The sequence below is a fragment of the Heloderma suspectum genome, chromosome 4, assembly GCF_057233095.1.
Source record: "Heloderma suspectum isolate Gila_16-S chromosome 4, 16-S_ref, whole genome shotgun sequence".
Taxonomy (NCBI): domain Eukaryota; kingdom Metazoa; phylum Chordata; class Lepidosauria; order Squamata; family Helodermatidae; genus Heloderma; species Heloderma suspectum.
In genome coordinates this window covers 310,421,142-310,447,202 of record NC_139461.1, presented here as the reverse complement: position 1 = coordinate 310,447,202, position 26,061 = coordinate 310,421,142, and the positions used below count along the sequence as shown (strand labels likewise).

General features: G+C 48.9%; 1 protein-coding gene across 1 annotated transcript in view; it reads left to right on the top strand.

The window, feature by feature from the left end:
* Positions 1-1,925: 1,925 nt before the first annotated feature.
* The window catches only part of ANGPT4 (angiopoietin 4), a 57,661-nt gene continuing 33,525 nt past the window's right edge, over positions 1,926-26,061 (top strand). The window contains exon 1 of the mRNA XM_084848433.1: positions 1,926-2,649. Coding sequence (XP_084704559.1) covers positions 2,329-2,649 — 321 coding nt within the window. The 5' untranslated portion in view covers positions 1,926-2,328. The remainder of the gene's footprint in view (positions 2,650-26,061) is intronic.

Below are 26,061 nucleotides of genomic sequence, written 5' to 3'. Positions count from 1 at the left end.
TGTGCACAAAAAAAAAACAGCCTCTCAAACTTCTCCAGCCTATTCGTGGGCAAAGAAATTGGGGGGACAATTTCATTGAATTTCTCCCAGGGGAGGAGAACTTCTCACAGACGGGGCTCACTATTGGAAGGGGTCATGGCACAGCTTCTTTCTTTTTTCCTGAGGTCTTTTGGTTTCTTGCACTGCTTCTGTAGGTGGCAACAGCATCAACTGTGTTGAGGCTTCCACTCTTCTGAGGCAGAATTTTGAATTTCTTTTGGTGGTATTTTTGAGCTTACTTAAACATTGTGAGGCGGCCGAGGGTTCTGAGTGTGTTTTCGCTCTCTGTTACACATCTTTCCATTGCTCTGCAGCTTCCCAGGCCACCTGCACTTCTGAACTGAAAAAGCCCCATGGAAGGAATGGCCTCATGAGGTCTTCCTCATGTGGGCTTCAACTGAAGTGCGGGAGGCTGAGGAGGCTGCAGGCTGCCATGGAGATTTTTGTACGATGACAGACAGGACACTCATGCACACTCCTCAGCAACCTCATAAGTAAGGTAAGCACAAGGACCCCAAACCCAACCCGTGAGAATTTCTCTGAAATTTCTCCTCCTTTGAATTTCTTTTTGAAAGCAATTTCTTTTCTGTCAAATTGAATGAGAATGGTCGAAAAAAATGTGGGATAACTTTTTGGCACAGCAGTAGTTGAAATGCCTCTCCTAAGGGTTTGTTACTGACAGGAGGAGTTTTAAGGGTGCAGTCCTATGCATATCTACACAGAATAAAGTCCTACAGCTCCCAGCATGCTGGCTGGGGTATGCTGGGAACTGTAGGACTTGATTCTGTGTAAACATGCATAGGGTTGTGCCCTTAAACTACAATGGACTGGGGTTTTTGGCTCCGCCTCTTTTGCCTTTGGCCCCGCCCATCACTAGAATGCAGCCCCAGAGAGTGTCTCCAAAATGGAATTTGGCCCTTGGATGGAAAGCAGTCCTGCACCCATTTTAAAACTTTTTTTGATGGGGCGCACATTGCCAGGCCCCATGGAAGTGGCGGACTTATTTAGCTTGATCTCACATGGATACCGTGAAGCTCTTTAGCAGGGCAGACTGCAGAGAAGGGCTGGGCCCCCCAAAGCCCAGGGCCCTCCCAGGTGACCACCCAGAGAGGGCCACGGCAGAGGGCTCTGGCGTCAGCACCAGTGGAGGCTGGTGGTGCCAATGCCAGCAGGGTGATGAATCCGCTCCAGGTTTCAGTCAGAGCTAGTCAGAACTCTAAAGGAGCTCTCCAAGGGGCAGAAGGTGCCTGATTACAGATGCTCCTTTTTAATGTTTTCCTTTAAAAATACATTAGCCTTTTCTACAGCACAACGGTGTTATTCCCAAGTAAAGGAGTTTAAGATCAGAGCAGCAGAAGGAAACGCTTTTTTATTCCTGTAGCCAAGATGGCGCTGTGATTTAAATGAGTTTAAAAATGCAAAACTGCACATGTTCAGAGTATATCTTGTCTTTAATCAGGGTTGCCAAACAGATTTGTGCGGGGTTCCCTGTAACATATCAAGAATGTAGAAGCAGTTGTAAAGCATGCAATGGCGGTCCGGCGGGGAGAACAGAAACGTTAGGTGTGTTCTTCGCATCTGAAGTAATACACTTGGCTGTGTAAACAGGGCCCCCCGAAAGACCGTCAAATCCAGGGTCTAAAGTTCCCTAGCTGCGCCACTGAAAGTTAAGGTTGGCATTCACTAGACAAGCCCAGCAAAGTGTGCCTATCTTTTTCACACTGGCAAATTCATCACACATCGGCAAATTTATATAAAACATTTGTAGCTTGCAGGGGCATTTGTTTCAGAAAAATGGAATCTATGCATAGGCCTGGAATGAGCTGTTGACTTGGCTGTGTGCGTGTGCGCGCGCGCACGCGTAACTTCAGATTTGAAACTTGAGCTCTTGCAGTGGGATAGGAGGGAGTGGGGGAAGCATCAAACTCTTCTGGGGTTTTTTTGGTCCTTTTTTTTTTGGCAAGACTGCCCAATATTGCCGCAGGAGCCAGCATAATGATAAAACAGCAGAGACGCGGGGGGGGGGGGACTGCTAGAAAGAGAGGGGAAAAGAGGAGGGGGTGAAAGGAAGTTCTGAGTTTATGGAATTTCAACGTGTTTCGAAGGACGGAGAGACGCAGTGTGCCTTGCAAAGGAGAGCTGGAGAGTTTCCTGCAGCCAGCCCTTGCATCCCCCAAGTCTGCATCCAAGGAGGCGGCGTAGTTTTCACCATCATCAGCCTCTGCCTGGAGAATAACACCTGGGTGTTGGCACCCGCTGGGTGGCCCATCGCTCAGCCCCCTTGCAGCCATGTGGAAGGGCGCCAACCTCCACCTTTGGGCCTTTGGGTCCTTGCTGGCAGCTTTCTGGGTGGCGGGCAGCCAGCGGAGGGCGACAGAGGGCGGGATCCGCAGGCGATCTCACCGTGTGCAGCACGGACGCTGCAGTTACACCTTTGTCCTGCCGGAGGCTGACCTGCCGCCCTGCCAGCACCCTGCAGAGACCTTGAACGTCAACACTCTCCAGAGAGATTCCCCCGCCGGCCCTGTGCTGCAGAACAACGACCAGTCCACGCAGCGCGTCCAGCAACTCGAGAGGGTCTTGGAAAACAACACCCAATGGCTGCTGAAGGTAAGGGAAGGGTCTTCCTGGGGCAAGGCGCAATAGACCTGGAACCGGAGAGGCGCTAGGGTTCAAGCTTGCCCAGAAGAGATGCCTGAGCCCAGATGTCAGGGGACTGGCCGCGGCGACTCAACGGCTAGAATACGGCACTCTTCTCATGCCCAGGAGCTCTTGCGCCCCTCCTGCGGGTGTAGGAAGAAAGTGTATGTGTGATATGTGAGACGTGGTATCAACTGATGGGTTCTGGGGCTGAGCCCTGGAGGTATGGGGGCCCATGCAAAACAGGAGGAGCTCTAAGCCCTCCTGGAGTGAGCATCACAGATACCAGATCCGCCTTTCCATCTCAGGTTGCCAGTTAACATCAGAATACTGAAGGGCCAGTTGCTTTGCAGGGGGGCGAGAGGCTGCCATGGTGAAGAATGAAGGAAATGCAAATGTTCGAACATTAGCGCAGGCTGATAAGCAGCCCCCCTGGTTGCCTGCGGCGAGTAAGAAGCACCTCTGGACACCCAGGGAGGCTGGTTCTGTGTTTTCTTTCTTTCAGGCCATCCCGGCGTAGGTGTGGGCTGGTAAATGTCTTGACAAAGCGCTTTTGGAATTCCCTCTCTCTGCAAGCACCTTCTCCTGCTCATGCAAAATACCTGCAGCGCACACAGGCTGTTGGTGGGGAAGGAGAGACTTTGGCATAGATACTGTCCTGACTAGGGAAACGGCTGTCATTCGGGGAGGGGAAGGGCGTGTTCGTTGCAAGGGCCCCCAGTGGTGGTAGTGCAGGAGATCTCTACCCACTGCACGCTGTATGTCACCCCCTCCCTCTTGCAGGATCCGTGACAGCCAAGGTGAAGTAGCCCAGTGTAAGGGGTGGGGGTATACCCCCCCAGCACAGCAGTGTTCCCACATGTCACAGTGCTTTGCTTTGCCCCACGGGGATGAATGGAAGCACTTGCTTTACAAAGGAGGAAGTAATTGGGTACCCTCTGGGACATTGGCTTCCTGCTTGTGGTGACCCCCAGGCATGGAGAATCAGGCCTGCTTTCTGTCTGCGTAGCTCCGCCTCTCCTGTCTGCATGGCCCTGCCTCAGCTTCTATTTCTTGGTCACGCTGGAATATGACAGGATGTTTGAAACTGGGAGAGACAGGGGGAAGTAATGCTGTTGTTTTTATTATTATTATTAACTCACAGTGGGGAAATATAAATGGAGGACTACTAGAGATAAATGGTAGCCTGGGGGGCCACTAAAAAGAGGAAATGCATCACTATAAAAGAGGACCAAAGCAGGCACAGATTTGCATAACATTTGCACGTGCTAATTTATATGTATAGATGCATGATTAGAAACAAACCAGTATCATTTAAATAGAAATACCATACATCTCGCCATAGTGGGAAATAGGGATGTTGGAGAAATCCACAACGGATTCAAATGAGTTCGGATTTGTATGAATCTGACCTGTAAATTACACAGCACACCAGCTTTTTCTGAGTTGCATGGGTTCTGTGGACTTGCAGACATTTTTTTAAAAAAATATTTGGGGGAGTATTTGCACAAAGTCGCACTTGTGCTCATGCGCATGAGCAGAAGTGCAAATTAGCACTAATGCGCATGAGCACAAATGGAACAAAATTCTCATGCATCCCTACAAAGAATCTGATTCTGTCAAGGAGTGGATGATGGGATGACAGATGCCTGACAACCCACCAAAGGCAGAGGGAATGGATTTCACAATATCTGTACATCCCTCCTGGGCAAGACGGTGACCAGGTGACCTGTGTGCCTGCTGATCAGTCTGCTGCCCAGAAGCTAACTGTAGATGGGCATCTTCAAGGCCTCAGCAGGTCAGCCTCCTTTGGGTTCTTGGTATTTAAACTGGACTTGGACTAGGCAGCTCTTCAGACAGAGGATGCCTTCAAATAAAGTCAAGTCGGACACATGGCCACCCTAATGGCAGTGATGAATCAGTAAGGATCTGAAAGCAAAAGCTCCTCCCTTGCCCTTTCTTGAACTTCAGAATGGAATTTCTGCCGGCCCTGAATTCAGAGTCTGGAATCACCTATACAATGCACAAAGGCAGGAACTTGACTGGGTCTGTACCTGCGGAACAGTTGCATGGAACCATGCCATGGAGCACATGCAAAACGCCATCGCCTCCTGGCAAATCAATCACCAACAGGCTGCCTGCAGGGGGAAATGTGCATGAATATTTTTCAGAGTGTGCCTCTCCCCCAGCAAGAAAGGATGGCCAGTCCCTCCCCTACCACTGACCCTGCCTTTGGGATCAGAGCAGAGCATGAGGCCAGAGGATGTGGGTTCCCAGTATGCGGCTGAAATGTTTGCTTCATTTTGCTACCACACTTGCTTCCGGGGCTCATGTCAATTCCGTTCCACAGAGGATTTTTGGAGGCACGTAGCCAGGCACTGATGTGCATCGGCTTGTGTATGTGTCAGCGGGCAGCTGAACTGTGGGAATCCTGGATGGCCCATGGAAAGCAATGCCAAGGAGCGGAAACCTAAATCCAAGTAATCTAATATATGTAGAGTGGTTTTGCTGATTAATTTTAATGAAATAAAAACAAATGTTAAGGATTTTTTTAAAAGAAAAGAAAGAAAGCCAAATGCTTGTCCGTAATCCCAGTTCTGGAAGATGGGACGTAAAGACTGACTTCTTATGGAACCATTGGCCTGCCCATGTTCCCATATGTAAGTCAAAGAGTTAGAGCAGCCCTCCTCAAACTGGTATTATTTATTTCTTTAGGGTGCAATCCGATGCATGTTTAGACAGAAAAAAGTCCTACGACTCCCAGCATTCCCCAGGCAGCATGGGAGTTGCAGGACTTTTTTCTAAACAGGAATAGAATTACACCCTTCATTTAGTGAATTAATTTCTATCCCGCCTTCCCCCCACAAAAAAATGGTACTTAAGTTAAGGCAGCTAATGATAAAATCCAGATTAAAAACAAAATCTTAATTAAGACATAGCATAAAAACGCAATTAAAAATACAACAATAAAAGAAGTAAACAGCACCAACCCATTAAGACCACCTTCTGCAACAGACCAGTTTATATGCCAGCACCTTCCAGATGTGTTGGACCACAACTTCCATCATCCCACGCCAGCATCGCCATTGGCCATTCTGGCTAGGGATGATGGGAGTTGTACTCCAACACATCTGCGGAGGGCACCAGGTTGGGGAAGGCAGAATTAGTGACATATCTCTTGGTTAAAGAAGAAAACAGAAGGTGGGAGGAAGTTGATAATTTAGGGAAGGGGCTTAGAATATTTGTGAGGGGTCCAGCGCCCCCCCCCCTCCCCAGCACACTCTTTTTTGCAGCCATCTGGCTCCCAAATAGGAGCCAGCCACACCAAGGAGGGAAGCCCTCTTTTCTCCCAAGTCCCATCTGAGTTCACATCTGTCATCTCTGAGTAACAACTGCTTGCGTCAGGCCCGCAAATAGCTGCAGCCCTGACTGGCTCAGGGGGACAGAGTCCCAAAGCAACTGGAGAACAACTGAAATGAACTAAATTGTACAGCAAAGGAAAGATCAGCTCTGGGCCCTGGGCTTGTCCTTTTCATGAGAAACGGAATGGGGAACATGGACAACCATGCTCAACAACAGCCTGCTCCCCATTGACATCCCTGCTAAAGGCCTATTCTGAGTGGGATTGGGACCTGCCCTGTAACTGCCCTTGCTTATCAGAGAAAGTGTCTGTTTCCTGGTGTGTGTCCTTGGTAAAACAGGATGGTCTTTAAGATGCTGTTGCTGATGTGCAGGGCTCATGTGCACCCAACTTCTTCAGGTTTCCGTTCCTTCACTCAGAGCTTTAAAACCTTTGAGTGGGAAGGGGTGACATGGATGCCTTCAGTGTGCATGCCTGCAAACCTATACATACACATGCAGGATATATATTGGTGCGTTTCTTCTACCCATAATAAGCCAGATGGTCTAAGCCGGTGAATGGCTTTGGGCTGCAACTGCTCAACACTCAAGTATAAACAGCTCCACTGTCATGAGACATTATGTTAAACACACTGAAGATGAAAAAAGACAACTGCTCTGGTCCATTTATTAACACGTGTGGTCTAGAAGCCGGTGCAGGCCAGGCCATTGTGGAGTCCATGAATGCACCCTACACCAGGCAGGCCAGAGCTGCCTGCAAAGGTTAATACAGCCTTCCCCAACCTGGGGAAACCAGTGTGGGATGATGGGAGTTGTAGCCCAACACCTCTGGAGGGCACCAGGTTTGGTGTAATAGGATGAAGGGGTAGAGTTGACTGGCACTCCGGCAGTAATCCATGATGTGAGCAGTGGTGCAACTAGGTCAGGGGTGGGCTGCACGTGTGCACCCAGAGTTGCCACTGCTCTGTGCCACCGAAAATGGCCCCTGATTTGACACTGGAAATCTCCGCTGCTGTGCTACAGCAATTCATCTGAGAAACAAGGTGTGCAGGGAGAGCATGCCTTGTTCCTAGCAGAGTTGTTAGTTAATACTAGACTCTGGACTTAATGGTCTCCTCCTCCTCTTCTTTGATGGTCATGTACTTTACTTACTTCAAAATGTGATAAACCAGCCCTGTTGCAGTTGGGGGCCCTCCATTCTGCGGCGCAGGGCCCAGGGCTCCTGCCCCAAAGTCCACCCTGATGGTGCCACTGGATGTGAAAAGGAAGGAGGAGCTGTGGGCTGTCTGTCATGGAGCCCATCTTAAGGAGGTTTCTTCGGAAACAAATCCAGTTGACTCCAGTGGGGCTGGTCTTCAGGTAAGTAGCTTAGGATCGCAGCCTAAGACGTCATTTACTGATTAAATCTGCAGGCATGTGCCTTCTATGCTATGGAGGGGGGGGGGCATCGTTTTTAGGCGATGTACTTGTAGTGCGAATCGGCAAAACTCGAACTCGCCAAAGTTCCCTAAATTCCATCTTGAAGCTCGTTCCAACTCAAGTCCATATCAGGTTGCGAGCTTTGTGTTTTGCTTTCTGCTTGAGAATCCAAACATATCTCATGAATCTTTTCCCAAATGGATGCATCAGTTGTGCGCATCTTTGAAATGTGTGCATTCTTCTCCCATTGATCAAAGTGTATTTGTGCTCATTTTTCAAAAGAAGATTTTTTTCATGTGTATTTTTCAAATGTATGCACTCTGTTGAGCGCATTTGGAGGGGAAGGGGCTGCAAATCACATTGCAAGCTCAGAAATGTACCAACTTCGACTCCAGATTGCGTCCAAGTCCGTGTTTGATCCTGAAGGTGCAAACTGGTTAAATCTTCATCAAAAATGAACTGAAACAAATTTTTCATACATCCCTATGTACCTGTACTTGCATTTTACAGCAGGTGCCATCATAGAGGAGGCATTCCTTAAGACAGGAGAGGGTGAGAAGGAGGGATGCCTCTTCTGAGATGTTGCCTCTGATACCCACAGTTTTCATAAGTTATTCTCTTCAAACATAACTGGGTTTTTTTGCCAAAAGCTGTCTGATGAAGTGGGCACACCTTTTCAGTTGACTGAAAGGATTTTCAAAAATAGATTAAACTCACTGATGACAATCCTATAGTTGACATAGGAGTGCTCCATGGAGGAGGAGTGCCTGATACATCCAACACCCTGCCACCTGGGCAGAAGAGGAGGAGGAATGGCATTCGCTGCTCCTCCTAACAGATCTCCCCCCCCAACACAACTTCCTTCCCAATTGGAGAGAGTGAGTGAAGTTAGACCAGCTCCAGGGCTGGTCTAAATTTCCCACGTGGTTGAGGGGAAAGCTTTGGATGCTATGGCGGGCTTTGGATCCTGCCAAAGGCTGGGAGGGCTTTGGACCCTACAGAACCTTCCCTGCTCCACCCACACTAGATCCATGATCATCTCCCTTTCTCCCATCTCCAACGTCAGAGCTCTGATGTCACAGAGGCAAGGGGCGCAGATCTTTCTGCAGGGGCAAGGATGGCAGATCAGATTCTGTCTTCCAGAACCTTGGCTCTGACTTCAGAGGGTTATTATTATGATCCAGTCTATGGCCTGTACCAGAAACCATAGGACTGCAGCCTAAATTACTAAACGTTACAACTGTAACACGTGCACAAGGGCTTGTCCCCCACCCCTGTTTTCAGTTACGAAATGTTGGAAAGTGCAAGATCTCCAGGGCAGGTTTGACTTAAAAACCACACTCTAAAAAGAAGAAAGAACAAAATTCTGCTGGCTAGGCAAGGCTGTGATCTTAGACAGTGTCTGTACACACATGCTCAGTTTGTAAAGAAAAGATAGGTGCCTGGGCTCTTCCTTGGAAGCGCCGTCTCCCCAGCCCTGCTCCCTGCTGCCTGCTGGACATTTCAAGGCAAACATGGCCTAGCTGTGATAATATATTAATGACTGGAAGACACACTGCACGTGCTCAGAGGCACTCTTTTCTCCTTTAGTTGCAGATACAAAGTAGCTCTAGCTCAAGGCTGAGCAACTTGTGCCCCCCCCCCGGATGTTTTGGCCTGCAACTCCCATCAGCCCTTGCCAGAATAATCAATAGTGAGGGATGACGGGAATTGTAGGCCCAAATATCTGGAGCAGTGGAGGCTGGTGCCTCTGATGTCAGTGGGGTGATGCATCCGCTCCGGGTTTCAGCCAGAACCAGTCAGAACTCCAAAAGAACTCTAAAGCTCCGCACTTTGGATGGCTCCTCCAGAGTTCTGATGCTTCTGACTGAAACCCAGAGCAGATGCACCACCCCACTGACATCAGAGCCACCAGCCTCCACTGAACTGGAGGGTGATTAGTTGCCCACCCCTGATCTAGCCCCACTGCCCCTGCATGGGGCAAGGCAGCAGTGCATCATATATTGTCAGGATTGCGCCTCTTGAAGGGAGATCTTCACTGTCCAATGAGTTCCAGTGGACCAATGGACGTTTCCCTCCTAGGACTAACAGCAGCTGGGGAGGGGGGGGCACGGGTTCAGTGGGACCATGACATGGAGAGAAAGGGTTAGCCCTCCTCCCCACATGCTGCAGTCCCAACCGGGCTATTGTTAAAGGAAACAGCCACGGAAATAGCCAGACATTTGTGCATTTGATGCCACTTCTGCATTGCAGCGGCTTTGAGCTGGGAACTCCCCTTCCCGTGCTCCTCGGGGAGAATGTCTCCTTGCTGTTGTCCTGCTCCTCTTCTGTGTACACAGCTGCGTCCGAGGTTGCTACTGGGAAAGTGCTGCTGACGCAGCGATGCTGGGGAGATGAAATGCCTTCGGAGCGGGCGCTGGGCTGAAATAGCAACAAGCTACTGCAGCAGCACTGTCTGGTGGTGACCGTGACTTACACTGAATCCAGCCCCCACTCCCCACGCTTCCCCTACACCGCCATGGGCCATAGCTCGCCGCCGGCACTCTTCGCTGTGGGCTGTGGCTACATGCAGAGACATCGGCATGTTTTGAGGCTGCGTGAAACGACTGATGACAGGACTGTGTGTACTCCACAAATCCTCAGGATTGCTGTGCAACCACAGGATTTGTCTGTCACTGAACTGGGCAACCCATTCCTGCCAGTCTTACTTAAATAAAATTCATAGCATATTCAAAATGTTGCAAAATAAATAAAATAAATAAAATGTGCAGCGTATTCAAAATGCTGTGAACTTGGCTGAAGAGAGTGAGAAGGTGACCATGGCTCCTTCTGTCTTTCACCTCCACATGATCTGGTCCTCTGCCCAAGCCCCAGGCAGCTACAGAGCTCCAGGTATGTTGCACGGATGGTGTTGGTGCTGAAAAAGCTGAAGATGATTAGATGATGGGAAGGAGTAAGTGGGAGGAATTATTATTTATTTTTATTTCTATACTGCCCAATAGCCAAAGTTCACAAATGTTACAAGCCACAACTATAAGATAATAAAAACATGATATAAAATCTTTTAAAATACAAAATTTAAAAACAATTTAAAACAGCTGAAACAGTTGCAATAAGATACTGGACCTGACATAAATGCCCCACTATATGCTGTCAAATGTCTGGGAAAAGAGGACAGTCTTAACCTGGTGCCAAAAAGAGGACACTCTTGGTGCCAGGCAGACCTCAGTGGGGAGACTATTCCATAACAGGGAGGCCACCACCAAGAAGGCCCTCTCCCTTGTTGCCACCTTCTGAGCCTCCCTCAAAAGAAGCACTCGGAGGAAGGCCTCAGATGTTGATCGTAGTGTCTGGGTGGGTTCGTGTTGTGAGAGGCATGGGAAGAAGTGTGACAGCCTTCCTTCCTGCTTTATCCAGAGATTTAAAGGGTTATGTCCTGCACCTGTAACTTGCAAGATTGCAATCTAGGAGTCCCGCAAATTGGCACGTACCCACACGGATTGAGGCTGCAATCCTATAAACTAGCCTTCCCAAGCTGGTGCGCTCTGAAGGCCAAGTTGGCTGGGAATTATGGGAGTTGCAGTCCAACACATCTGGAGGGCACCAGGTCAGGGGAGGCTGTTATTAATACGGACCACAGAAGTAACTTCCATTGAATCCAATGGAACTTAAGCCTGATTAGACATGCATAGGATTTCACTGTTAGCCCGATTTAACAGGCATTCCCAGTGAGGCTATGAGAATTGTAGTTCCCGGGTAGGTTGGTGGGTGAGCTAGGGATCACCTCACAGAGAATTCTCAGTCCCTAACCAAACTTCAGTTCCCTGGATTCTTCAAGGGAAGCCATGACAGTGGAAACTAAACTAAAATGCTATCCATTTGCAGTGCACTCAAATGATGCCAGGGGTCTGTCTCTCTAGGCCTGGCCTGGCTCACCTTTCAGGCAGTTTTGGCTTAGAACTGATTATAGCACTGGTAGGGTGGCCAAAACTGCCAAAACTGAAGAAACACATCACCCAAAAAGGAGGAAAGCAATTGGCATGAAATGTGCATACGCTAACTTATATGTATAGATGCAAATTTAGAAATAATTATTCTCATTTGGATAGAAATGAACTACCCCTCACCATAATGTGGAAGACTGTGACCAGGGGACCCAGGTGGTCCTTGTTCTGTCTGCTGTCCAGGTGCTGTTGATGGGCAGCTTCAAGGCCCATTTGCTCTTCCGTCTGATGGTTCTTTATCTTTATTGGACGGGACAGCCCTTCAAATGCAGGATGCCTTGAAAAGAGAGGGCTGTCCTCTGACAGCCCTTCAGATAGAGGACTGTCCTAAGTAAAACAAGACCCATGGGCGACTGCTGCAGCAGCAGGCATGATTTTGGCTTTAGAGGGAGTGTGGGGGAATCTAGTGCCTCGATGGCAATGCTGCTTTCTCAGGGAGTGGGAACCAGGCATTTGCTGCCTTGGACTGCCTTTCCAAAAGGCCTGTGTCCCCATGCCCCCCGCCCCCCGCCGCAACATTGCTCTTCCAAGATAGGGTTGTTTTTCACAGACCCAGCTGGAACCACTTAATGGGACCTGTTTTCTTTGGATTTGGATCCTGAAACAACAAGTAGGAGGCACTGGTGGTGAGGTGGGGAGGGGGGGAGAAAGGAGGGAGGGGGCTATAGCAGAATTGGAAAATGCAAGAAAAATATTGGCCAGCCAGTTAAAGAGAAAGTTCAAAATGGCTTCAGGCCAAGGTGCCTGGCTGCCAAGGCCTTGAATTGTTAGGAGGGAGGAGAAGGAGAAGGAGCAGCAGCAGCCCCCATGCCAAGTGACAGACCCAGCCTCAACAAACATGAGATTAGGGAGGAGGACAACGAAAGGTCAGAAGAGAAGATGAGAGTTGCAGGCATATTTCATGTCCAAGAAGTCTCCTTTAAAAAAAACCACCCAAACACAATTTTGAGATTTTTCAGGTTAATGCTGCAAATCAGGGAACTGGCTTAAATGGACTTAAGCTACTGACTACACTTACCAAGTCTAGAAAGTGTGGGATTTTGGAGCAGGGGTCAGAAGGCATAGCCCAGCAGCATCCCGTGGGGTCCAGGGTGGCACCGGGTGGGCTAGAAGCCTTGCAGGGCCTGGTTGCTCAGGTGAGGGTCCTGAGGCGCATGGACAGGGGGAGGGGAAGCTAATGCCATGAAATGTCATGAAGCCAAGCAGATAAGAACCACTTGCGTGAGTTCTCACTCACATTTTCATAGAATAGTAGAATCACAGAATAGTAGGGTTGGAAGGGGCCTACAAGGCCATCGAGTCCAACACCCCCACATTTTACACCTCTGTTCTTGGACAGCCCCCTGTGGGAGCTGCTATCCTCCACCCCCACCCCGGAATGCTTTTCTGAACAATGCTATGTCACAATCTAGTGCAGTTCCAGCAGGGCTTTATGAAAATTTAGATTTGGTGACAGGCACCAGAAGGACTGAGGGGAGTGCCGGTGAGTTTTGTGTTCCCCATCTTTGAAATTCAACCCGCAAAGCAAAAGCGCGCCCACACATACGCACACGCATACACCCCTGGACTCGGGTCAAACATTCAGGCAGTGGAGCAGTGGCACATTTTGAAGTGGAAGTGCTCATCCTCACAGCCCCCATAGCCATGCCTCCAAGGAGAGTCCAAGCAGTGTGTTGATCCATATCAATATATGTGCGCGTATTTATAGATATGTAGATCAAGATTATGAAGTGTACATTTGAACATCTCTCCTGCAGCCGTCAATCTCAGATGGATGCTTATTTAGATATATATGGGGGCTGTCCTCACCGGGAGTTGCTGCAAATTGGGAGCATTTTGAGGTCAGTGGCAGATGACATCGTGGCCAATCTGCAGCCACCCCAGAGATTTGTGGTGGAAAAGCTGGATTTTCTGAGACTACTTTTACTCTGTTGGATTTCTTTAATTCTTGTTCTCCGCACTTCTGGTAATGTGTACCCCTGTCCTCCGCATTTACTTCGGCATGATAGCCCTGCCCACAGGTGTGTCTTTCACCTGGCTGAGCCTTCCAGCCTTCAGAATCACCCAGCTCTCCCATTTTGCCAGTAATTAGCCTCCATGATGATGCACTTCTCTGATCTTATTTTCTCACTTCTCTGATCTTACTTTGCTTCTCCATTGTTGTGTTACATTGCATCTCTGACATTGTGTAAAGTCGCTTCTTTGATGTTATGCTAAGTCACTTCTGCCATCTGGCAAGGTCTCAGGAGTCTATCATTGCAAGCAGAGAGAAAGTGCCCAGTGAAGGAAAAAGGGTGGTGGTAGAAGAATAACTCCGCAATAGTTTTCTGGAATGGGGTGAAATTGCAGGGGATTGCTCTCACGGGGAGCCTTCAGATACTGCACTTGAGAACTGGGGATTTTGGCTTCTTAAAGCAAAAGTGTGCACATTGGGAAAAATGTGGTGGGAGCAATAATTCTGTGACAGATTGCTAGGGATGTACGAAAGTGACTTACCTTTCCGCAGATTATGTTGATGCTGGGGGGGAGGCGTTCCGTCCCTCCCCCCGGAATCCTGGCCGGGGGGGGAGGTGCTCCATTCCTCCCTCCCAGAATCCAGGAATTCTGTGGAGTCGCCGGCTGGCTCCGCCAGTAGCCGGACATCCGGCTGCGGGCTAGCAGGGACGCAAATGGCGGCGGCCGTAGCCACCGCCGTTTGCGTCCCTGCAGTCAGCCGTGATAGGCTACGTAAATGTTTACGTAGCCTATCACGGCTGACTTAAAAAAAAAACAAAAAATGCACGTACGCAAATGGCAGCGGCCATGGCCGCCGCCATTTGCGTTCTTTATTTTGGCACATCTTAGTCTACGTAAACATTTACATAGACTAAGACGGCGAAAATAAGGGGAACGCAAATAGCATAGCATCTATGCTATTTGTGTTCCCCTTATTTTCGCCGTCTTAGTCTGCGTAAATGTTTACGTAGACTAAGACGTGCCAAAATAAGGAACGCAAATGGCAGCGGCCATGGCTGCCACCATTTGCGTACGCGTGTTTGTTTGTTTTTAAGTCAGCCGTGATAGGCTATGTAAACATTTACGTAGCCTATCACGGTGTTTTTTTAAAAATCTAGCCGTGATAGCCTACGTAAATCTTTACGTAGCCTATCACTTTGTTTGTTTGTTTGTTTTTTACTGGAAATGGCGGTGGCAGCAGCCAGTCGGAAGACTGGCCGCCGCAGCCGCTGCTGCCGAACCGCCGCCGGAGCCGCCGCCGCCGCCAGAGCCGCCACCGGAGCCGCCGCCACCAGGAAGATCCGCCCCAGGTAAGTCTCATCCCTGGCATTCGGCCTCCCCGAGATCCGTGGTGGAATTCTCTGACATTCCTACAGATTGCTGGAATGCAGCAAAATTGGGGGAGGGGGATGTTTTCAGTGGGGAGCCTTCAGATGCTGCACTCAAGAACCAGGGATTTTGGGTTCTCTGATAGGGATGTACGAAAGTCACTTACAGTTTCGCGGATCTGCTTCGCTGTGGGGGGGGAGGTGCTCCGTCCCTCCCCCCGGAATCCTCGACGGGGGGGAGGCACTCCGTCCCTCCCCCCGGAATCCTGCCCAGCCAGCTCCACTCTGCAGGGATTCTGCGGAGCCGCTGGCCGGCTCCGCTGGCAGCTGGACATCCGGCCGCTGGGCAGCAGGGAAGCAAATGGCGGCAGCCATAGCCGCTGCCATTTGTGTCCCTGTACTTAACCGTAATTGTTGTTTATTCGGTCAGTCGCTTCAGACTCTTCATGACTTCATGGACCAACCCACACCAGAGCTTCCTGTCAGCCGTCACCACCCCCAGCTCCCCCAAGGTCAAGTCCGTCACCTCCAGGATATCATCCATCCATCTTGCCCTTGGTCGGCCCCTCTTCCTTTTGACTTCCACTTTCCCTAGCATCAACATCTTCTCCAGGGTATCCTGTCTTCTCATTATGTGGCCAGTGTACTTCAGTTTTGCCTTTAATATCATTCCCTCAAGTGAGCAGTCCGGCTTTATTTCCTGGAGGATGGACTGGTTTGATCTTCTTGCAGTCCAAGGCACTCTCAGAATTTTCCTCCAGCACCACAGTTCAAAAGCATCTATCTTCCTTCACTCAGCCTTCCTTATGGTCCAGCAAAGTAAAAAAAAAAAATGCGTATGCAAATGGCGGCGGCTATGGCAGCCGCAATTTGCGTTCACTATTTTTCACCGTTCTAGCCTACGTAAATATTTACGTAGGCTAGAATGGCTAAAAATAGCAAACGCAAATGGCGGCCGCCATAGCCGCCACTATTTGCGTATGCTGCGCCCAGCCACGGCTGGCCAGGAGACCAGCTGCACCCGCCGTCGCCCCCGCCGTCACCCCCACTGCCGCCACCGCTGCTGCAACTGCCACCCCCACCGCCGCAACTGCCGCCCCTTCCGCTCCCCCTGCCCCTTCCGCCGCCACCCCTTCCGCCGCCGCCCCTGCCACTGCCGCACCTGCCGCCACCACTGCAACCGCCGCACCTTCCGCCACCACCGCACCTTCCGCCACCACTGCTGCTGCCGCACCTGCTGCCCCTGCCGCTGCTGCCCCTTCAGCCGCCGCTGCCCCTTCCGCCGCCCCTTCTGCCGCCGCTGCCGCGATGACGATGCCACACCCGCCGCCGCATCCACCGCTGCATCCACTGCATCTGCCCCAAGTAAGTGCCGTCCCAGGGGGTTCCGCGGGGCAGGTGGGGGGGGCAGGAGGCCATTCCGCCACGGATTCTGGGGGACTGAATGCCAGTGCATTCGGCCTCACTGGAATCCGTGGCGGAATTCTCCACCATCCCTAGGTTCTCAAGGCAAATGTGTGCACATAAGGAAATAGGGTGGGAGCAATAACTCTGTGGCAGATTGCTGGAATGCGGCAAAATTGGGGGGCGGGATGCTTTCATAGGGAGTCTTCAACTGCTGTACTGGATAACTGGGGATTTTGGCTTCTTTGGGGAAATCCGCACACATGGGGAAAACCTAGTTGCTCTCCATTCATAATAATGTAGTAGCAGGGGGGAGCCTGGACATGGGCCAGGAACACGCCTCTCTCATTGACTGAGCAGCCCCTGCCAGTTTGATGACACCCAGGTCTACTTCTCCCACCCAGAAGTATGTTCCTTTCAAGTGCAGTACGATCCCTGAAAACCAGACTTTAAAGGTATGCTGCACTCAGCTTATCTTGCTTTCTGAGTCCCTGACAGACCAAAGCCGATTCCATGAAATCTGAATAATACTCCAACGTGCTTCTCATTCCGTTGTTGTGAAGATCTCCCCCCACCCCCGCACAGGGTCTGCTTATATTAATGTGTGTGTGTGTGTGTGTGTGTGTATGACATAGAAGTGTCAAATCCTTCTTTTTCCCGTTTTTCCTTTTTAATGTTTTTTTTAAAATTAATGGTAAAAAAAAAAAGAATTTCCAAGAATTTCTTTTCCCAGCACCAGGGAGAAACATTTTATCTCAAAGTCAACAAGCCAGTTCTAGCAGTTTTCATCTCCACCAAGAGCAGGTCTTTTGTAAAGTGAATGGGTCTTCATTGCCCATTAATCGCTCCCAGGAGACTTTTCATTGCAATAGAGATAGCTCAGAAAAATATAGTGTTGCTGGGAAAATCCATCCCCTGCCCCCCAGCTACTGTGAGGATTGTAGTTGAGCTCAGAGGGAGCAGGGAAGTCTGAGGTGAGGCTGGCAGATGATGTCATCATCCCTGCTAATCAAAACGTCCCCGTGCTTCGACCCTGTGAGCCCTGCCTCCACTACACCACTGCTTCCAGGGTTCCAGAAGTTGACCCCTGGAGTAGATAAAACCTTGAGACCTCTGGCAAGCCTCACACCGTCCTTGGTAATCAACATTTCAACAAGTTCTTTCTTTCCTGTGGCTTTCTCTCTTCTGCTCCTCTTGGTCTCAAGAATATACAGTGGCCAAGACAATAGCTTTGGGGGTCTTCTCCTTGGAACTTTGGTTTGTTGTTCAGTCGTTAAGTCGTGTCCGACTCTTCATGACCCCACAGACCATAGCACACCAGGCCTTCCTGTCCTCCACTCTCTCCCGGAGTGTGCTCAAGTTCATATTCATTGCATTGGTGATGCTATCTAGCCATCTCATCCTCTGCCGTCCCCTTCTTCTTTTCCCTTCAATCTTTCCCAGCATCAGGGTCTTTTCCAGTGACTTTTCTCGTTGCATTAAGTGGCCAAAATATTTGAGCTTCAGCTTCAGTATCTGTCCTTCCAATGAGCAGTCAGGGTTGATTTCCTTTCGGATTGACTGATTTGACTTCCTTGCAGTCCAGGGGACGCGTAAGAGTCTTCTCCAGCACCACAGTTCGAAAGCATCAATTCACCTGCGCTCAGCCTTCCTTATAGTCCAGCTCTCACAGCCATACGTTGCTACTGGGAAAACCATAGCTTTGATTATACGGACCTTTGTCAGCAAGGTGATGTCTCTGCTTCTTATTATGCTGTCTAGGTTTGCCATAGCTTTCCTCCCAAGGAGCAAGCGTCTTTTAATTTCATAGCTGCAGTCACCGTCTGTGGTGATCTTGGAGCCCAAGAAAATAAAATCTGTCACTGCTTCCATTTATTCTCCTTCTATATGCCAGGAAGTGATGGGGCCAGATGCCATGACCTTAGTTTTTTTAATGTTGCGTTTCAAACCAGCTTTTGCACTCTCCTCTTTCACCCTCAACAAGAGGCTCTTTAGATCCTCTTCGCTTTCTGCCATTAGGGTGGTATCATCTGCATATCGGAGGTTGTTGATAATTCTCCCGCCAATCTTAATTCCGACCTGTGATTCATCCAACCCGGCATTTCTCATGATGTACTCTGCATATAAGTTAAATAAGCAGGGTGACAATATATAGCCTTGTCGTACTCCTTTCCCAGTTTTGAACCAATCGGTTGTTCCATGTCTGGTTCTTACTGTTGCTTCTCGACCCTCGTACAGGTTTCTCAGGAGACAGGTAAGGTGGTCTGGTACCCCCATCTCTTTCAGAATTTGCCAGAGTTTGTTGTAATCCACACAATCAAAGGCTTTAGCATAGTCAATGAAGCAGAAATAGACGTTTTTCTGGAATTCTCTTGCTTTCTCCATGATCCAGCGAATGTTGGTGATTTGATCTCTGGTTCCTCTGCCTCTTTGAAACCCAGCTTGTACTTCCGGTAGTTCTCGGTTCACATACTGCTGAAGCCTAGCTTGTAGGATTTTGAGCATAACCTTGCTGGCATGTGAAATAAGCGCAATTGTACGGTAGTTTGGACACTCTTTGGCATTGCCCTTCTTTGGAATTGGAATGTAAACTCTAGTCTTTTCCATTCTATTGTTTTCCTCGATTCCTTTGCATTTAAGAAGACCTTCTTGTCTCTCCTTGCTATTCTCTGGAACTCAGCATTCATTTGGATATATCTTCCCCTTTCTCCTTTGCTTTTCACTTCCCTTTCCTCAGCTACTTGTAAAGCCTCATCAGACAGCCACTTTGCTTTCTTGCATTTCTTTTTCTTTGGGATGGATTGAGTTGCTGCCTCCTGAACAATGTTACGGACCTCCATCCATAGTTCCTCAGGCACTCTGTCTATCAGGTCTAATCCCTGAAATCTATTCCTTACCTCCACTGTATATTCATAAGGGATATGATTGAGGTCATACCTGAATGGTTTAGTGGTTTTCCCTACGTTCTTCAGTTTAAGCCGAAATTTTGCAACAAGAAGCTCATGATCTGAGCCACAGTCAGCTCCAGGTCTTGTTTTTACTGACTGTATAGAGCTTCTCCATCTTTGGCTGCAAAGTACATAATCAATCTGATTTCGATATTGACCATCTGGTGATGTCCATGTGTAGAGTCGCCTCTTGTGCTGCTGGAAAAGAGTGTTTGCTATGATCAGAGTGTTGTCTTGGCAAAACTCTATTAGCCTTTGTCCTGCTTCATTTTGTGCACCAAGGCATTGCTTGGCTGTTGTCCCGGTGATTTCTTGACTTCCTACTTTAGCATTCTAATCCCCTATGATGAAAAGGACATCTTTTTTTGATGTTAGTTCTAGAAGGTGTTGTAGGTCTTCATAGAACCGATCAACCTCAGCTTCTTTGGCCTCAGTGGTTGGGGCATAGACTTGAATTACTGTGATGTTGAATGGTTTGCCTTGGATTCGTACTGAGATCATTCCGTCGTTTTTGAGATTGTACCCCAGTACTGCTTTTCCCACTCTTTTGTTGACTATGAGTGCTACTCCATTTCTTCTCAGGGATTCTTGCCCACAGTAGTAGATATAATGGTCACCTGAATTAAATTCGCCCATGCTTGTCCATTTTAGTTCGCTGATTCCCAAGATGTCGATGTTCAAGCTTGCCATCTCATGTTTGACCACCTCCAGCTTGCCTTGATTCATTGATCTTACATTCCAGGTTCCTAAACAATATTGTTCTTTACAGCATTGGATTTTCTTTTCCCCCCAGACACATCCACAGCTGAGTGTCCTTTCGGGTTTGGCCCAGCTGCTTCACTCTTTCTGGCGCTACTTGGAAATTTCCTCTGCTATTCCCCAGTAGTATATTGGGCACCTTCCAACCTGAGGGGTTCATCTTCCAGCGTCATACCTTTCAGCGTTGTGATACGTTCCATGGGGTTTTCTTGGCAAGAATACTGGAGTGGGTTGCCATTTCCTTCTCCAGTGGACCACATTTTGTCAGAACTCTCTGCCATGACCTGTCCGTCTTGGGTGGCCCTGCACAGCATAGCTTATGGCTTCACTGAGTTATGCAAGCCCCTTCGCCACAACAAGGCAGTGATCCATGAAGGGGGGAGCTTTGGTTAGGCTTGATTAAATGGGTAGAAGCGTTTCCAACTTATTTTGATAGAAAGCAGGAGGCTGGCTATCTGGAACACATGAAATATAATGTCCATAGAAACCATGCATTAGAGACAGGCAATGGTTGTAAAGGGAAATTCTGTCATGTATTCCATCGGATGTCTTGGCTCGGCCTTGTCTCTGGTCAAAACAACTATTGCAGGCATTGGAAGACTGCAAAAATCTACAAATGCTTGCATGAATAGAGATGAGTGTCACACACACTCACGCACACACAATCCTGAGTGTGCAAAGCCATGAGCAATGATGCTGGAAGAAGCAAGAGGTTGGCAGAAACAGCCTAGATTCACCATGCTTGCTGGATGCTGGCAACGTGCCCTGAGCCTGAGTTAGGAGATCTAGCCCTGTCTCTTTGTGCCAGCTGCTTCTTCCATACCATCCCTTCCTAACCTCTACATTCAAAGATAAACAGATTGTGAGTAAGACCCTCTAAGACAGGGGTCTCTGACCTTTTTGGACCTGTGGGCACATTTGGGGATTTGAGAAACTGCTGTGGGCACCACCACAAAATGGGTCCCACGGAGGATGTGGCTAGTCACATAATGGCTGCTGTGGGGGCCTGGCTAGTCAAAAGAGGTTATGGGGACAGAAATAGCAAGGCTAGAGGCTGGGAGGGATGGGAAAATAGCAAGGCAAATGAATAGAGGGGAGAGAAAGAGCGAAGCTAGGAGGGGGGAGAAACAGCAAGGGAAAGCGGTGGTGGGGAAGAGAAAGAGCAAGGCTAGAGGCTGGGAGTGGAGGGAAACAGCAAGATAAAGGGGTGAGTGGAAAAAAGAGCAAGGCTAGAGGCTGGGAGTGGAGAGAAACAGCAAGATAAAGGGGGGGTGAGTGGGAGAGAAAGAGCAAGGCTAGAGGCTGGGAGTGGAGGGAAACAGCAAGATAAAGGGGTGAGTGGGGAAAAGAGCAAAGCTAGGGTCCAGGCAGGGAGAGAAAGAAGAAGACTAGGGACAGGGAAGGCAGAGTAATAGCAAAGAGAGGGGTTGGGTAGAGAGAAATAACAAAGCTAGGGGCGGGGAGTGGTGAGAGAGAGAGAGAGAAAGTGCAAAGGGAAAAGGTCTTCCGGGATGGAAGAAGATTGGGTGCGGCCAGGAAGCGACTCTTTCCTTCTCTTCTTGCCCACTGAACAGCTGATCAGCAGCAGGTTCAGGAACAGGAAGGGGAACCCAGCACCCTAATGTTTCTCAAGGTTTTTTAAAACTAAAAATACATTTGTGAAGAGGACAGGGAGTGGAGAGCTTCAGGGGCACCGTTGGAGGTCCCCTTGGGAGCCATGGCACCCCTGGGTGCAGTGTCAGGGACCCCCTGCTGTAAGACTCTCCCAGTACCTCTCCTCCAGTGGTTGCTGACTTTGTAGAGGCTGGCTTCACACACACACACACCACTTCAGCATAAGGAGATATTTTGTGGAGAGGGCCTGCCAATTCGTCTTGGTCTTGGGACTGCACTGGGTTTCTCTCTTCTGCCCTTCCTTTTTGGCACCTACACCCCCAACATCCCCAGACAGCACCGCCACTGGGACTTGTAGCCCAGCAGATCTTGGGGGGGGCACCAGGTTGGGGAACAGCACCCTTTTAAAGCTGCCACTACATTGGAGATGTTGAGCAACGTCTGCCTCCCTTGGGATCGTCCTATGAACACTGTAAACATGGATCTGACCTACAGTTCCCAAAATAGCAAGGAGCGTACCCCCCCGACCCCATCCCTTTCTCTCATTGGTACTTTTGATGTTTTCCGAGTGTGTTATTCTTACTTTATCTGAGGCCGTAGAGTTCTTTGGAAACTGGTTATTTTTCATCACAGGAGAAATTCATTTTGGTTCAAAGGAAAACACGGAATGGAGCCAGTGTGGGGAGCAAAGACGAGGAACAGGGAGGGGGAGAACATGGGGCTCCCATCAATGCCCTGCTTGGCAGTAAGGAACTGTGATTAATGAGAGGCTGTCAAGATGCTGCAGAGAGGGTGAATTAGCAAGCTGTTCTTGCCCCCCTCCCAAATATTCCGATTTGATAGCTAGGTTCCTGCAGGGCGACCATCTGTCTTGATGGATCAGGGGACAGGCCAGCGGATGGGAAGCAGCTCAGCCCAAATCCCAGGGGAGTAATAATATTGTTCATCTCAAAACGGGGAAAATTTCATCTAGGAAGCCGTCTGTCCTGCAAGGCACACCAATTCTATTACAACATACTTCTTTTCCTTGTATTGCTTATGCTGACCAGTCAAAGCTGTCTGCCTGGTACTGGCTATTAAAATTTCACCCCAGTTGTTTGTTTATTTCAATTATTGTTGTTGTTGTTCTCGCTGCCTTTTTCAGCCAAGAGGCCGCTCATAAAAAGATTTTAAACACCTGATTAATAACAATGTAAAGCCAATTAAAATGACAATAAAAAGAGCAGCTCTTAAGAGTAAAACCAGGGAGTACGGCGAGATGCATAGAGTCTAAAATATACCCATGCCAGCCCATGAGAATAATAACAATTTTTTAAAAACCCGGCACAAAAAGACAAAAGAGTCGGCAGCACCACCAGGCAAGTATTTCAGTGGTGGAGCGCTCGCTTTGCATGCAGGAGGTTCCAGGTTCATTCCCTAGCACTGGTAACAAGGAGCGGATAGCAGGAGCTAGGAGTCCTGGAATGCTACTGCCTCTTCTATTAAATTGCCCTGAGAGATGTCATTACCCAGCAAAACCTGATTGGCTGTGTTGACTCACATGATTTTCTTTACTGACATTCCCTGATGTCAGACGTTGTGCCGTGATGTCATCCCAGCGGTCCTTGGCTGGGTTAGAAAACCTATGTGACCAGTTCAGGAAGCATGAGCCCTAAGTCTTCAGGTATCTAGGGAGAAGGATGAACCCGCCCAACAAAAGCGCCGATTCATTTCTATGCGGAGGACTATAGTCCTCCTTATTTTATTTCTAGTGCACTGTGTTTGTCATTATTTATTCATTCTTCTTCGCTGAATCTCTTGTGTTCAAAATGGGCAGCTGTTCTCTCAAAGCAGATAAATCACTGAAGAGAGAGATCTATGTCTGTGGCACCCGAAAACGCAAGAGAATGGTGCTGACTCATGAGCAAACTGGCCCCGTGGAGCTGGCACAGGATCCATGGCTGCGAGGAAGCAATGAACCGAGGAGAGGTGATGGGGCAAGTGCGGTTGCCTCCATTGCCATGACAGTGGAGGTGTGCCCATGCCCACCAGAGGGGAAGACAGTGATTCCACGTTCATCCTGGAAGTTCCCAGGCTCACAAGATATGGTGATCATGGAGGATCTGAGGAATAAGCAGGAAGTCGTATCAGCTAGCAAGGAAGCAGGAAGTGGGCATCCATTGTCAGGCGTTTCAGGATGGGATGTGGCCAAGCTAAGGAGGACTTCCCTGGCGCTCAGCTGGGTGCCTGGTAGTGGACCCCAGGAAGGAGGAGGTGGAAAGCTGTGTGCTGTCTAGCCTTCCCTAACCTGGTGCCCTCCAGATGTTATGGACTTTAGCTCCCGTCACCCCAGCCAACATGGACAATGGGCAGGAATCCTGGGAGTTGTGGTCCAAAATATCTGGTGGGCAACCAGGGTGGGGAAGGCTGGTCTAAGGCCTGAGTGGGAGCCCTGAGGCAAGAGTCCCACACCCCTTGCCGAGTCTTTTTGCAATTCCCCACACTGGTTTACTGAGGCACCATGAGCTTGAATAGGCAAACACATTGGCAGGGGCAGGCAGGGGTGGGGTGGGCAGGGGAGAATAACGCCTAAAGAGGTATATACAATATCCAACCAAGTATTATCCTTACAGTCACCTGTCATTCTCATTCAAGCTCAGAGAAATACTGTCAAAGTTGTGAATGAATTCCCATTTTGAAAAAAACAAAAAAAGTCTTCTGTTACAACAGGGAACAGTCTGTCCCTCTTCTTTATCTCTCCCCCCACCCCACGCTTATGGGCTTTAACATTAAACACACACACACACACACACACACACACACACAGATCAGAGTCTCCTTCATGGACGCTTTGTCTTTTCGCCCCATTTCCTGTGTTCATCCGGGGGATTTTTAAAAACCTTGGATTTTCTTAATGAAACTTCCATCACCCCCAGGGAGAATCATATCCTACAGGGTTCAGCAGAAGCAACATTTCTGCCTGAGCAGGAGCAGGCTTCCTCATGCCTGCTCAGCAATTTGTGCCATTGGCCATTTGCTTCCAGTGAGTCAGAGTCATCCTCATTCTTTACTCAGCCTGAAAACTTAAGAACATGGACAGCCTAGAAACTTTTCAGCTTGTCCTTTACAGTAGATTTGCTAGGTTGGACACTTTTATTGGTGGCTGAAGGCAGTGGAGAACTGGAGCCGTGATTCATTCTTGGTGGCTGGCCCTGGTTATGGACAATTAAATCTGCTAGCCCTGTAAAAGATCTCCAGCTAAGATAAGTGTAATTAGGAGTTGGTTCTGGCTGACTGGTGTTGGAGAACTGAGTTTGAATTCCTGCTTAATCATAATGTTTCCATGGTGACCATGGGAAAGTCACTGTTATACATGTAATGTGTAGCAATAAATGTAATATGGATGGGGGAGGAATTTGTTTGATCAACATTTTAATGTGAACTTACCAAACTTCACGCTTTCATACCAATACACAACCCAAAACTCAATTATCCTTTGAAGGTCGCACTCCTTCAAATTTTGGAATGGAGTTGCCTAATCAAAAAATGCATATAGAAATGCATATATTAGTGAAGATAATCTTCAAAAATGCATTATATTAAGAAAACTGCTTGCACAAATGTGCATATTAGGCAAAATCACATACAAAAACATGTGTTTGAGAAGAAACGTGCACAACATTGAGTGTGAATTTTCAGCTTTTAAAAAGAATTCTCAAAGTTGGGGATAGAATGAACCTACGTTTGGGAAAAATGAGAACCTGAGAAAAACCAAGAGTGACAAATTGGCTCATGAGTAAAATGTAAATATCTGCACATATAATTCGTGGATACGCAAAGAAAGTGCACTTAGAGGCAATGATCAGGCTAGAACTATAGATAAAGCAGGTGCCCATTGAGAAAGCAGGCAGGAAGGAGGGGCAAGAAAGAGGTGCAGAAAACTATTCACAGGAGTAGCTAATACCAAAGGAGGGTCTGACCAGGCTAAAACTGTAGAGGAAGAAGACAATCCAGACTGGCCCGTCAGGAAGGCCGTGGAAGTGGAAGGTGCAGAAACTGCTCTTGTTGACTTTCTGGTGCCAAATGAAGACCTTTTTCTTCTCCTGGGCCTTTAAAGAGCATTCCAATGTCCCCTAGACAGCAGGATTTCCCAGTTTCCCAGATCGGAGCTCGAAACCAGGAAACTGTGCTCCCCTCCTGCTCATAGCCGGGACAGAGAGAACCACGGCAGCTTCCCCTCCATGCCTGTGCATGCTTGTAACACAGAGCATGGACAGGGCAGAAAGGGGGCATTCCCAGGGGCGGGGAGGGGAGGAGACCAGGGAAGCTGTTCTGGCTGCTTCCTATGTGGTCTCCAGCCCTGTTCCTGCCCCCTCCCTGAAGCCGCGCTTAGACCCCCGAAATCGAGTGTCTCAGGCTAATTGCAGGGCAGCCAGGGCGCAGAAGGAATCTTCTCCTCCGTGCTTCAGCCACCCTGCACCGGGTAGGCGGCTGCCTCCAACTCCAGAGGAAGTCAGAGGCGACCATCTATCCCAATAGGATTGTGCCCTTCATTTAATTTTAGCTGCTGCT